This window comes from Crinia signifera, chromosome 3 (assembly GCF_055691185.1).
Source record: "Crinia signifera chromosome 3, ASM5569118v1, whole genome shotgun sequence".
Classification (NCBI taxonomy): domain Eukaryota; kingdom Metazoa; phylum Chordata; class Amphibia; order Anura; family Myobatrachidae; genus Crinia; species Crinia signifera.
The window spans coordinates 204,410,976-204,426,156 of record NC_139219.1 but is presented as its reverse complement, the minus strand read 5'-3'; the positions used below and the strand labels follow the sequence as shown (position 1 = coordinate 204,426,156).

Genomic DNA, 15,181 nt, shown 5'->3' with positions numbered 1-15,181 from the left:
AGGTGTTGCATGATGAAGTGTGTAAATATCCAGGATTGACTGCTTTTTCCTAGTACACCAGCATCTCTTAACGGATGAGTTTATTCTCCTGCTGTTTATTCAATGCCTTTGGTGGCTGTAAATTATATATTCATAAGTATGGTAGTATCCCATCTGTTTCTGCAGAGTACGGCTGTTCTGTTCTGGGGATAATTATTTGTACAGCACATCTCATTAGATTACTGAATAATTTTGGTGCATAGTAGAAACCAGCAAGATCTGTGGTAAAGGTTGACTGCTCAAAGGCAAAGCCAGACGTTTTATGGGTGATGACTTCACTGGCAAGATCACAAGTCCACTCGCCACTCACTTAATATGTAGATTAATTTTCTTTAAGCCAGAAACACTGAAAAGTTACCTTTCCTGCTCTGCTTAACATGCAAATACAAAGGCTTATGGTAATGTAAAGTTTAATAGATTGAGTGGTCGGGCAGGAATAATAATGCTTTTATGTCAGGGTTTAAGGGGTAGTCTGTTGTGCGCTTGTGATTTAAAATGGCATTAAGGTATTATCAATTTCACGTTTCGCTAAGATTATAGCTGGAAACAGATAAACAGAATGTGTCCTCACATTTTAGTAATAAGGTGAGCTGCTGTGACGGACTGTGCAAATACAGCTGAATTGTTTTTGTTTTGAATGATAAAAAATGTGACAAGGGAAAAATGTTATTTTATTTTTTAGCAGATGTCCCAGGCTCTGTTTGTATTCAGCACAATAAACAGTTGGAAATGAATGTGCTTCCATTTAGGAATAAATAATGCAGAATGAAAGTTTTTGATCAGTATCCATCAATTTGCAGATGGTGCTCATTGCTTTAAAACACTTTACATATCACAGCACTTTCTGGATAATTTCCTCTCTGGTTAACCCGATATTCAAGTCTGCCCTGTTCATTTCACAGTACTTAACTGTAGGTTGAATAGAATTATACGTATTAGATGTTTGGGACTTTTATGTCACTTATTCATATTTTTTTCCTTTAGTATACCTTCTTGCATGCACAAAATTGAATGATTTTCTTATATTGTTGGTAGTTTTGCATCCTTATCATTTTAAAACCATTTTTAGACATTTCTATACATTATTCTCATATATAGCATACTAACGGCAATAAAAATACATTTAGGGATTAGGACTGCGGTCTGAAAGCTCTGCATCTGACCTGGCTAATTGCACATGGGCAGGGCTGAGCAGCGGCACGTCATCAGGGGTGGGGGAGGAGGCAGCGCTTGGAGCTGACAGCAATGCCTCCTCCATACTGTGAACGGGACCCAGGTTACCTATTCACACTGCACATTGACCCGTCAGAACTGTGATCGACAAGGGGTGGCCCTTTCACACCGCACCTCGTCTGGGGTTGGTGACGTAACATCCCGGCAATAACCCAGGTTTAGAGTGCGGTCTGAAAGGGGTATTAGACATCCAGCTACTGTATCGCCAAACTAAAATCCCACAACCTCTGCCACACAGACTAAGATGATGTAACTTACATCTGTGCTAGTCTTCTACAACAACATGTTCATGGCCTTTGGAGGGATGATTTAGTAATTTCAATTTAGTGTGAACAACACTATGGTATATATTCAATTAATGCCGGAAACCATTCCAGCGTACATTATTCAATGCAGCAGCCAAATCCAACGTCAGATTTATCCTGATTGCTGCTCACCAGGCTGGCAGCAGGATCCGGGATGGAGCCTGGATGGGGCTGAGTGAGCTGCTCTCACCTGGCCCGGCTGTGGCTTTGTATGGAAGGTGGAGGGGGACAGATTGAAGGCGCTGTATAATATGCTGCTGCTCACCCAGTGCCGTCCTCCTTGCCTCAATCCGGCATTTTTTTTATGTCTGATTGAGATTTCTGGAAAGACAGCCAAAACCTTTTGGTTTTATCTGTATTTCCATCAAAAGCAGGTGGACTATTCCGTCAATCCACCCAGAGGTGACTGATCAATTTTAATCCTTCTGGATTTCTCTGTAGCATTTGATACAATGGACCATGGGCTTCTTATTGAGTGCCTGAAAATGGACTGGATGGCACAGTACTATTTATTATTTATTTATTAACAGGTTTTTATATAGCGCATACATATTCCGCAGCGCTTTACAGAGAATATTTTTACATTCACATCAGTCCCTGCCCCAATGGAACTTACAATCCATATTCCCTACCACATGTACATGCACACAGATATTCTAGGGTTAATTTGTTGGGAACCAATTAGTCTACCAGTATTTTTTTGGATTATGGGAGGAAACCAGAGTACCCGGAGGAAACCCACGCAAGTACAGGGAGATTATACAAACTCCACACAGTTAGAGCCAAGGTGGGAATCGGACCCATGACCTCAGTGCTGTGAGGCAGTAATGCTAACCATTACACCATCCATACTACCCCCATTGCATACCTCCCAACTTTTGTAGTTGGGAGGTCGGGACGTTCGCGCGGCGAATATCGGGACGTTCCCGCGGTAAGCGGGACAGTTGGGAGGTATGCCATTGTGAGAAGTGTCATGTGAGGGAGAAGGAGTATTGGATATGCTTGCGATCCATCTGAACTGCATATATAACTAGATAGGGCTTGCATCTGGGATACTATTGAATATCGATTTGGATATTCCTAACTGCCTCACTATTTTATTGCAAGATGTTACAGTGTGGCAGTGAGTCTGTGTGTATAAGCAGTTTATTGTAATAGAACACTGTCTGTGTAATTAGATTACTGTATTATGTCTTTCAGATGTTTAGATGTCCATGACTATCTTCTATATGATTTCTTTAATTGATTTCACAATTACTCATTCCATATAAAATGCATAAAAGCTGTAGTTATCCCGGTCCATTTTAATAAATGTGCCAGGTTGGCTTTTGCATTCCTGTGGTGTTTGTGGTCTGAGCTGTGTTGGGCAGAGGGTCCCCGAATCTCCCTCTGGTGTTCCTGAACCTGAACATCCCCCACAAACACGGTATGACAAGATTTGGGTGGAGGCACTGAAGAAATAAGAGTTGCAAGTTGAGAAGCATTGTAAGGGAGATTTACTGTATATACGCAACATTGCCCAGTAGACCTGGGTAAAGGGGTGTTAGTGTTAACTGGTTCAAACAGTATCATCTGGAGTATACTCATCACCATCAGTGCCACTGCCTTGTGGTGTCTCACAAGGTTGTATGCTATTCCTCATGTTTATTGCAGTGTACATGTTGCCACTGGGTGAAATAATGACAGTAAGTGGCATGGCAGGGTCTACCACTGCTATGCAGATGATACACAACTGTACTTGTATTTTTCTCTGGGCACTGAGAACCCAATAACAACCCTAAATGACTGTCTAGCTGAGCTCCAAGAGTGGATGAGTGCCAGTTGGCTGCGACTGAATCCTGATAAAACAGAGGTCCTAAAGATAAGGCTTCAACATCAAAGGACAAGACTTCAGCATAGCCACCCAACTGGACTGACACTTGCGGGTACAGAATTACAAAACTATGATCATGTGCGGAATCTTGGCGCTGGACACTTGACACTTAACCTTCAGATTTCAGCCACAACCAAATCCTTGTTCTTTTATCTGAGGAACATAGCCAGAAACAAACACTTCCCTCTGAAGAGCTGACAAAAATCATACATTCATTTGTATGATTTCGATTAGATTACTGCAATGCCCTCTACCTAATAATGCTTTCACATCACAAAATGCAGGTTCACACCAGGACTTTGAAACGGCTCAGTCCCGGCGCGAACCTGCATTTTGGGATGTTCACATCCCCACAGCGAAGCAACAATATTGCCGGTTCGCTGATGTCATCCGGGGGCCACGGCAGGGAGTTGGCGCGTCATTGGGGGTTGGGGAGGAGGCAGCACTTAGAGCAGGCGCTGCCCTAAGCACTGCCTCCTCGATAAATCCTTAACTTTCCTTACTGTAGGTAAGTAAGCAGTATTGTTAATTAACAATGTACTTCAGATATGTTAAGCAGAAATGCTAACCTCCTCAAGATGCTATAGAAAATAAATATTGACTCAAATTATTTATTTTTAATCCTGATTTTTATGCATTTGTGTTAAATTGTATACTTGGTTGGTTGATTTATTTATTATTATGTTTCTACAGTATGATCTTGGTAGAAATATATTCAACACATTAGACATGATCATCTTTCAGCAATTTTTTTTTTAACCTAATATTTTTTCCCCTTTTTTTCTGCGCAGATAAATAGCTGCAGTCAGGCCGACATTAGGGCTAATTGGATAACTCCAGAGGATCTGTTTAACCACTGTAAATTACTGCAGCTAATTTAATTCCCATAAAAGTATAGTGGAAGTAAAACACTATTTCTGACCGATCTGACTAGATCGCTTAGAAAATGGCATGGATCGGGCCATGTGTATGCCCCCCCCCCCCCCCCCCAGCGGTGGCGAAGTGAGGTCCTGCGTGTCGCCATCACCTGCATAGATACAGTACATGCACTGTCTATCCTGCTTATATTGTAGGGTTTTGGTATTATAGGCAAAATCCTGATCGGCACAGATCGCTGAGCACACATCGCGTGCAGTCAAGTTGAATAGTATGTTAATTCTGTGATGGAATAATATTCTTCTGTGAATAATTGGAGTGCCATCATGCTGGGAACATGCACCTTCCATTTGTAATATCCTGATACTTATATAGGAGTGGGCTTATTCAGAAGAATTCATTGCATTTTATGTTCTGACAAGTGCTGTTTATCTTCAAGAATAATGCTTTATTCAGATACATGTATTATACAGCTTTAGAATTGCTTGGTGTATTGTTTTTGTTTTCATCTTGATAGCTCTGTATATATTATAATAAAAGGTCTTTTGCTTTCAGTTTGACAAAGTGTATGCGTATTCCATTCGCCACAACTATGGTAGAGAAGGAAAAAGAACGGACTATACACCATTCAGTTGCATGAAAATTATTTTATCAAACCCACCAGGTCAAGGCGACTACCATGGTAAGCCTTTGTCATCAAATATATATATATATATATATATATATATATATATTTTTTTTTTTTTCAGTGCTTTGTGCCTGTATTCAAAAACTCAGGGGAAAAGAAAATCAGCCTTTTGTGTCACATGATTTACCTAACACATTCTAAAAGGTAACTAATCTGAAAAACAAATGAAGCAGTAACCCCATTGATAAAAAAAACTACTTTAGCTCAGGGGTTCCCAAATTTTTTTTTTCTAATTAAATAAAATTAGTTATTACATCCTCTTTAGGGTCAGTTATGTGGTGAGAGACCAGATTCACTTCTATTTGTTTAACATATGTTAGGATTGGCAGCCACCAGCACTGGTTTTTGCTTATTACATTCACCATAAAAATTTAATTGGACCTGAGCCACCAATCCAAAACACCTCTGCAAGTGTCTCGAGGCACCCATGTCTTAGTATGGGAACACACCAAGCAGACATGTCTGTGGCCCTGCCATTGCACCAGCAGAGCACCCTTAACGGTTGTATATATAGTCTAGTGCAGGGGTGGCCAACCCACGCCTCTCGAGCCGCATGCTCCCATCCCATATGGAGGGTGTCTGGCATCACTCCCCCTCCCCAGCAGGTGGCCAGCGGCGCCCTCTTCCTCACTCAGCCGATGGCCCATGGCAACTCCTGCACCACACAGCGGGTGGCCCGTGACAAACCCCTACCCCACACAGCAGTGTTTGCTGAACTATCTGTCAGGGCCAGTGTTCTCCAGTGAAAACACTGTCCCCGACCAATTGTCAGCATTGCCTATAATGTTTTGTGTGTTATTTGGCTTTTTCAATGTATTTTATGTTTAATCTTTTATTTTATTTTTTAATACCGGGGACATGACCTAGAGGCCATGCCCCATTTTTGGGGGTACGCGCATGATGTTGGCACTGGCGTCCCTAAACATATCTTTTTGGCTCTTTGTCTCTGACTGGTCGGCCACTCTGGGTCTAGTGTTTACCTAGATTTAGTATATTATGTATAATGAAAATTAAAGACCAGACTTTAAATATGATGACATTTTTTCCTGTTCCATTGTTGGCTCTTATGTCTGTTTTTAATTACCTAATTTTCTTCACAGGATGTAAATGCTGCCTTGTTCCTCTATAATGCTCCATGGAAATCTTTAATCTGCAATGCTCTAATAAACACAATAGACTTATTTAGTTTGGAAGAAAAATAAAACTATGCAACAGTTAAAAGTATAAATAATTAACTTTAGTTTTATCATTATTTGGCTTTGAAGCAATATAGTCAATTTAGTAAGCATCACCAATGTTTTTTTATCATCCATGGGTAAACAATCTTCTTTTTTTTATATTACCTTTTGTTAGGTTGTCCTTTTAAACACAGTGATCCTGAGTTGTTGAAACAGAAGTTGCAGTCATTTAAAATTTCCTCTGCAGGGATAAATCAGGTATGCATGATATAGATTACTAGAGGACATATATGAAGAAAAGTCCCTTTTTTGTGTTGTGCGTGCTGTAAATAGTTGCTAAACCGTTTTTATTCTGGTAACTAAGCAATATGCTTTTGCTGCTTTGCCTCACCCTTTCCTTATACAGCAATGGTCCGTGTTATGGGAGGAGGAGGAGTTATTTTTAAGCAAAGGTTTCTTTATTGAAGCATGACAGGTACATACATTACATCAAATAGGCCATTGCAATATGAATTCAGTAGAACACACACCAGAATTAGTATCATGTTTGACAATGGTATCAATCAAAGACTACTAATAAAATAGCATGATCCCGGATCCATGTACTCTACTTTGCCTTCCACATTGTGTAAGAAAAAATATTTCAACAAGAGGCAGGTCAAGCATGAGTTAATTATCAATGTGGGGTAGACGTGGTCTATCCCTATTCATATCTCCATACCGGGGCCTATTCCTAAACACTTGAAATCTGCTCATCAGTGGAGAATTATCATAGTCAATCAAAATAAATGCATGTGATACTGCACACGTTTTGCAGCAAGCATATATCCATTTTAAATCAGAACAATTGGTATAGGCGTTAAATTCCAAATATTCCCCATTCGTGGAGAATTATAGTGATACTTGTATCCTCTCTTTAATCAGAAGTCTTTTAAATCTTCGGAATGATCGCAGTCCAAAATCCTTTACCTAGGTTGTTTGCACTGGATCCAAGTATGTTAATGAGGATAGAGGGAGGAGAGCAGTGGTGTAGCGGAGAAACAGTAGTGGGGAGTTAGAACAACACTCCCAGGCGGAGAGCAGTATCTATTCTTAGCAGTACTGCAGTACATGAACACAATTTGCTCTGGCATTTTCCTCATATTGTCAGGGGAAATTTTAAAAAGAATTTCCGGTTGTACAGGGTGAACAACATCCTGTTACAGGTAAGTGAGCTATAAGTATAGGAGTGAGGGTTGTGCACCCCTGATTTATTAAACCTATAAATCAATTGGCATAGACAAGTAATTGCCATTGAGTTTAAAAGTGTGTCACAATTTTATACTTGTTAAACATGCATTAAAAATACTTGGGTTCTCTTCTTTTTTTTTTTAACTGTCAATTTTTACTTCGGACTCTCACTATTCTTAGGACTTTAACAATCTTTGGAGCCATAAGCATTGTTATGTTTTGTGGGAGACTATTATCTGTTGTTCTATTGTTGGCTCAGTATGTTTTTAACTGCACGTAAGCACTTTGTTACCATTATCATAATTTAGTCATTTATGTTCTGCAGTAGAGCAGTTCATACCAGCTGAGGAATTATTTCGAGATTTCTTATTCCTTTAGTTACTAGGAATACATGTGTTTATAGTCACCGGGAGGTATTGCTCTTCTGGCTGAAGTTCAAAGAACTGTATCAATGTAAAGCGACACCATCATTCTATCTGAATGCAGTTTAGTGCAGTATGCTGGAGGGTAGACCATCTGGGTTGTCACATGTCTTTTTTTTGTGATTTGGAATCAGCCTGACCGCACCTAATGTGGTTAATACTACTTAAATCTACCATTTTGGGCTGATTAAACTATCTGGGAACACTCAGTATATGCTGAGTGTTCCTATATGCTGTATTTGTAAGCATTGTCTATATGCTGTATTTGTAAGCATTGTCTAGGTAATCTGAATGAATCATACAGTCTAACTACAGATGGAGCTGGCCTTATTATTGCTGGCGGAGCGCCAGGACCGTGTCCCTGGCGATCCGCCAGCAATCTGGCGCTCTGGCTGAATGAGACGCTCGTGCGTCTCCCACGCACGAGCGTCTCAATAGCCGGGCGGCGAGGCGGCGCGGCGGGTGCAGTCCTGCCCGTCTCTAGCTTCAGGGAGACGGGCAGGGCTGCGGGGGGCTGCGGGGGGGCGGTGTGGACCGGCGGGGACCCGGGCAAAAGCACCGTCGGAACGGGACGCGCGTGCACCTCGTGCACGCGCGTCCCCTTCCGACATACAGATGGCGCGGGGCGGGGGATGGCGGGTGGCGAGTCCTCCGCCATCCCCAGCAAAGACAAGCCCGGCGCTATCTGTATATTTTAGTGTATCTTTCTCCATTTGTGATCGTGTTAATCTTAAATGTTAAAATGTTAGCACCATTCCGACATGCATGCAGAATTTAGCATTTACTGTATAAAGGTCTAGATCAATTTTCACTTTGTGTCAGACATGTTTTCTTTTGTGTCAGTATTTGTGGATGTAGTCAGGATCCCAACAGTGGACTCCCGGCTGTCACAATGCTGACAAATCCCCAGGGTGCGTAATAGATTTAGGCTGCGGGAGGGGTTGTTAGTATCATAGTGCATACACATTGGACCACTTTTTAAATGATATGCATGGTAACGACCAGTCAAGCTGGGCGATATATGAATGATATCGTTCAGAAGGGCCAAAATGAGTGATATAGTTAATTACATTGGCAAGTGTGTACACACCTTAAATACCCACACACAATGGACGATTTGAGCCACTGTTGATATAGTTAACAATTTTGGCAGAGCCGCTGGTTGAATGATACACACTGGCGATATTTTGAATGATGTTGCTTAGAAGTGCCAAAATAAGCAATATCATTAAATATGTTTTCTAAGTGTGTATGCCCCTTAAGGTTCTGTTATAGCACTTCCCTGTTATGAAATTACTATCCATGCCAAAGTGACTATACTTTACTCATAAAAGTTCTGGACACCCTATAAATGTATTTTCGGTACTCTTTACCTAGAAGGGCGCCCACGATTTTGATCGTGGGCATCGCAAGGAAAAAAAATCGCGTTGGTCGAATCGCATGCGACCAAAAAATCGAATGCAATGTGACCGACGCGATGATCGCGATTTCCCATAGGGAACAATGTTAAATGTCCCAATTGACCCGATTTCCCATAGGGAACAATGTTAAATGTCCCAATTGACCCGATTTCCCATAGGGAACAATGTTAAATGTCCCAATTGACCCGATTTTCCATAGGGAACAATGTTAAATGGCCCACAGAGGCCAAATATGCACCCTGAAGTGTGAAATGGCCCCCCCAATTGTTAACGCCACCCCACGATCAACGTCAACCCGAAGCGTGGCGAGCGCAGCGAACCCGCGAGGGGCGGCGGTACGCGTCCTACGACCTTTTCATACCCCCACTATCCACGTCGGCGTGGAGTTGAGAATAGAAAGTGTGGCCCGAAGTGTGGCGAGCGCAGCGGACACCTGTGAAGCCCGCGAGGGGACGCGTATACCTGTGAAGGTGTCTGCGTCCCCTCGCGGGGCTCGCTGCGCTCGCCACACTTTCTATTTTCAACTCCACGCCGACGTGGATAGTGGGGGTATGAAAAGGTCGGGGGACGTGCTGCGCTCGCCACGCTTCGGGTTGACATTGATCGTGGGGTGGCGTTAACAATTGGGGGGGCCATTTCACACTTCAGGGTGCCTATTTGGCCTCTGTGAGCCATTTAACATTGTTCCCTATGGAAAATCGGGTCAATTGGGACATTTAACATTGTTCCCTATGGGAAATCGCGGTCATCGCGTCGGTCGCATCGCATGCGATTTTTTTAGTGCATGTGATGCCCGCGATGGGCGCCCTTCTAGGTAAAGAGTACCGTATTTTCTGTTACTGATGGCATCACTGGCAAATGGAGAACTGTTTTAGCATTGCGTATTTATATTGATCTCCAAATATTGTCAAGAGCTTGTTGAACAGTACTGAAATCAACCTGGTACTGGTAAACCTGGATAGGGTAGAACATCTGCAAACCTGTGCGGTTCTGTATCATAGACGATTTTGACTGAGATTGACTATTTTCAATTACAATTCTGATTATATTCACTTGTGATTTTGACTGTGCTATTTGGCCCATAGCCAATTACACTGTACATATAGACTTCAAAATTGTCTTGCCTACACTGTCTATCTATACTTTCAATACCAACCTCATGGGGCAGGGTTAACACTGTACAAATTGGTTAACTGACTATACCATTCTGTCTATACGATTTTGACTAGTGAAAATCGTAAGCCAAAATCGCATTGTGTGTACACAACTTAAACAGTGCATAAGGCAAGATGCATCCTAGAGTCCAAGTAGAAGGAAATGGGCAAGGTGATGGTGGTGGACATTATGGTGGAAATTTACGAAGATGTGTATTCTGCTTCACATGTGATGTTGCTATGGGCAACCAATCAGAATCTACTTATTTAATTAGCACCCATTAGTAAATTTCCCCCTATGTCAGGTGGGTCAGGAGCTTAGTAGTGCAAGTGTGAGGGGGGTGTTGTGGGCGGTACGGTGTGGTGCCTGCTGCAGTGCAGGTGTAACCTGACCACTTACCTGGTGCCGCACCCTCTCACCTTCAGGCCGTGACAAACCACGGTCCTGGAAATCTCCGGCACCCGGACAGGAACACCTAGGAGGAAGGAGATGTGGTGAGTAGGTTCCTTCCTTCGCACAGACCGATGTGCCCTCCGTCCTGCGACGTCTCTACGGAGGCACGCTTCGGGAAACAACATCATCGGCGCACGGCCTCAGACCCGCAGTCACCTATGGGCACTCGCGCACCTAGGTGAGGCCTTGACCTTGCACGGAGGTGCAAGGTCCATGTGGGCCCTGAATTGAGCAAGGGAGATAGGCAGGAACAAACACACACAGATGGACAGACAAGTTGACACTCACCGTCGTCAATCTTGTACCTTCTCCAAAACGTCCCTTACAGGTCCCTGTAAGGAAGCAATGATGCAAAACAACGCCATGCAGGGCCTAATGCTTACTAGTGTGGCACATAACTGTGTAACTATATCACATAGCCCTCAAACTGACTGTGTGTGTGGTATGACACAAACTAGCAGTACTAACTATTCTTCACACGGGAATGCCCTGCACGGAAAACAACATACAATACAGTATAAACACAAACAGTCTCTGTAAACTTCTGCCTATTCTCAGGTGTCACTACTCCCTTCCTGACTAGAGCTGGCCAGCTTACACACTCGAAATATTCCCGTTTCCTACTTGGGGCCTAGCGAGGGGACTGCTGCACAGCAAGTCCACCTCTCAACCCCAACCGCCCACGGTAAACTACACCCTCTCTGTTGGATATTCCTGGGAAGGTGGCAGCCAGACAGCCTGTCCACCTTCCAGTAAGTAACTCAAGGACTAACGCCTTATAATGCACACAGGCCTAGTGCCTGAAAATATAGTCCCGGGCCAAGAGCCCGTCCGTCCTACAGGGGCCTCGGGCCTTACGCCTGGCTATTATGTCTCGGGTCTAGTGCCCGACCTACATGGGGCTTTGGGCCAGGAGGGCCCACCTAATTTACCCATGGGCCTAGTGCCCGACTAATAGTGGCCCCGAGCCTGGAGAGGGCCCAACTTACAGACAATGAGCCAGAAGAAAGTTACTAATTATGCCCACGGGCTGGGAGGGCACGACTACAGTGCCCACAGGCCAAGGAGGCCTAACTGTGCCTGCAGGCCTACTGCCCGAACACCTGGTGGTCTAGGGTAGGGGGCCTGGGGGCCAACTACCTGATTTTGGGAGAGGCCGCGGGAGGGAGCTTCGTCAGCTCTAGTGCTTTCCATCCCTTCTGGCCTCTCCAGGTCTGGCCGCCATCTTCTTCTGCCGCTGGCCTGTCCTGGCCAGCGGCGGCACCGCTTCTCTTCTTCCTGCAGAAGGCGCCAGAGATCTTCTTTTTTGACTCCGGCGTCTTCTGGCCTCTTCTGCGGCCGCCGGAGCTGTTCTCCTCATCGCCGCCGTCCTCTTCCTCCAGCGGCGTCTCCTGTCTTCTTGAGCGCCTCCGCCGACGGACTGTCTTCTTCCGCCTCCTGGCGGCATCTGACCTCAGATGCTGGGGGCGGGGCCGAGTATGGCGCGGCAAGCGCTGATTGGCTCGCCACGGCAGTCTCCTGTTGGCCGCCGGTTCGGAAGCCGTGATTGGCTCGCGAATATCGGGGAATTCAAACTGCCGTGAGCGGCACTTTGGATTGGCAGCCGTAGCGGCGCCAAATTCAAAGCCCCGCTCCGTCCACGCTGGCGACGCTTCGCTGCCCGCACCATAGGTGCAGGGATTAGACAGCTGATCCCCGCGCTGGGGGGAGCCGTGCCCTGGGGAGGGCACAGCTCACTCTCCCTGTGCCTGCACTGCTCTGGTGCTGGGAGCAGGGAAGCTATCCCAGCACCGGGGCACATTGTTACACAATTAGAATTAAAGAAACTATCAGAAGATGCCTGGCATGTCATCTGCCAGGTTCTGTGCAGCTCTACTAGAGTGTTGAGTGTTTTCTTTGCTGAAAATGTGTTTAAGTTGCAATGCAATGAGATCAGGACGCATAAGGCTACTACTGAGTAATTTGATATGTAACGCTACAGTATATTGTGTGTGACTGAATCTATGGGGGTTATTCTGGTTGATTCGCAAGGCGAATTTGCAGCCTTGCAAATCCACCAAACCCCGCCCAGTGAATGAACATCCCCCCACCCTCACCCTCGCAGCGTGGGTTCGCCCGCACAGGCTGCGAATGTATATGTAGCATAAACATCCATTCGTATGCCTGCAGGTAATCTCCCACATCTTTTGATGGTCGGTGACCATCGAAAGATGTGGAAGGTACACGCATATATAAGTGACTTTTAAGTCACTTACATATGCGTGCACGCTGGCACAGATATGGGAGGGCAGTTAACATCCGGTGATGTCATCTGCCCGCCCCCAGCTCCTGCATCACGGCCTCATTACCATGAGAACGCCCAGGGTTCTCATGGGAACGGCCATGGAATGCCAGGTGTTCTCATATGGTAATGAGGCCCTTCTCCGCCCCCCCCCCACACACACACGCCGTCATGGGTGCGTACACCAGGCGAACCGTGGGTGCACGCACCATATGTCTGCACATGTGCAGAAACCCGCATCGGCAGACGCGCAACATCGGTGCTGCGTGCGAATGCAAATGCACGCAGGACCGAACAAACTTGAATAACCCCCTGTGTACAGAGCACAGCGGAGCTTGTATTGAGGGAAAAAAGCTGCAGCTGCTATATTATAGCAGCTAATATACAGATTCAGAGACTCTGTTTCACAGAGATATAAACGTGTTACATATGAAATTAGTCAGTGCAGTCGTCTTGTACATCCTAACTGCATTGTGTTGTAAACATTTTCGATATGAACTACGTGGAAACGCACATCACAAGCCAAAAGAAACACTGTGTGATTTCAACTACAAGCGATACATCAGAGAATCGCACCATGTGTGGGCACCATAATGTACATTATTATTATTGGTACTTATGTATTAGCCGGGCGCCCGGCTACACTACACTGACAATGTAGCTTTGGCTAGGTTGTCAGCGTAGCCATTGCCGGGCGGCGGTTAACTTACAGCGGCCCGGGTGAAGGGTGGCAGGGTGGGCGGCGGTGATCGAGTGGCGGCTGGGCGGGGGGGTTACATCCAGGCGGCGTTGCAGCAATGGACGCCATTCAGAGTAGTTACCGCTGGGGGAGCTTTACATGGTTTCCCAGCGCCACCAGCGGCACTACAATAATAGCGTACATTGGTGCCGCTGCGGAGGAGTGTCATGGTGGCTGTCATGCGGGGAGCCAAGTGGCGGAGGCGCTGGGGACATCGTGGATGGTAAGTATAATGCACACTACACACACACAACACCCACTAACACAATCATATGCCCACTATCCACGTCATACCCCCAGTGTCCACTTGGGTGTGGAGTTAATTTTAGAAAGTGTAGCGAGTGCAGTGAGCCACCATGCCCGAAGCGTGGCGAGTGACTGCGTTTTGGGCTCGCTGCGCTTGTCACACTTTTTCTAAAATTACCTCCACGCCCATGTGGACACTGGGGGTATGATGTGGATAGTGGGGATATAATCCTTTATGTATTAGCACAGCTCCAGTTACGTAATTTGCGTAAGTTACGTAGCCAGCATAGTAGTATTCTCAATACATCACTACGCAAACTACGTAATGGGCGCCCCGGCTAATACATATTATTAATATTATTTTGTTAGTAAATGTCCCTTTCATACCCCTTTCACACTGCAGCTCTTAACCGGTATATTGCCGATTTTTTAAGCCTTTTAAAATGGTTAGAGCTGCAGTATGAAAGCACCAGTCTACATTTACCTTTTACAAATAACCGGTACTGTATTTGCAAACGGGTAAAAAGCAGAGTCCTACGCGGTTCAGGGCCGTTTTTTATGCAGTGTGAACGGCTCTGAACCGGTATATAGGACTCAGACAGTGCATATGTAATGAGCCGCTCATTACATATGCGCAACGCTGTCTTATAGATACTGTCTGTCCTACTTTCACACTGCAAACCTGCTTGAGACCCGGTATTTATGTGCGGTGTGAAAGGGGTTTAAATCGGTAATATACCATTTTAAATACCGTTTCAAAATTCCCGGGTCTCAAACGTTTAGGCAATGTGAAAGCAGCATCAGTAACACTTAAAATATTTTACAATGGCTTTTATAACTTTTACCACACCAATGCGAACAGATGGATTAAAAAATACTACTTATTGTTAATGTTTAGTGAAGGGATAGTTGCAAGCCCAATGAAAAGGCAATATAGAGGTTGCTACTTAATAAATGCAGAAAAGTTCTGTTTATATAACGAATGGTGGTTTAAAAATATGGATTCTATGTATTGCAGCATGAAAAATTCTAACATAAAAAC

General features: G+C 44.7%; 1 protein-coding gene across 6 annotated transcripts in view; it reads left to right on the top strand.

Moving 5' to 3' along the window:
• PRIM2 (DNA primase subunit 2) overlaps positions 1 to 15,181 on the top strand; it is a 114,988-nt gene that overhangs the window by 88,280 nt on the left and 11,527 nt on the right. For all 6 annotated transcript variants that reach the window (XM_083177279.1, XM_083177275.1, XM_083177274.1 and 3 more), the window contains 2 exons: positions 4,882 to 5,008; positions 6,368 to 6,450. In XM_083177279.1, the coding sequence (XP_083033405.1) occupies positions 4,882 to 5,008; positions 6,368 to 6,450 (210 nt within the window). The remainder of the gene's footprint in view (positions 1 to 4,881; positions 5,009 to 6,367; positions 6,451 to 15,181) is intronic.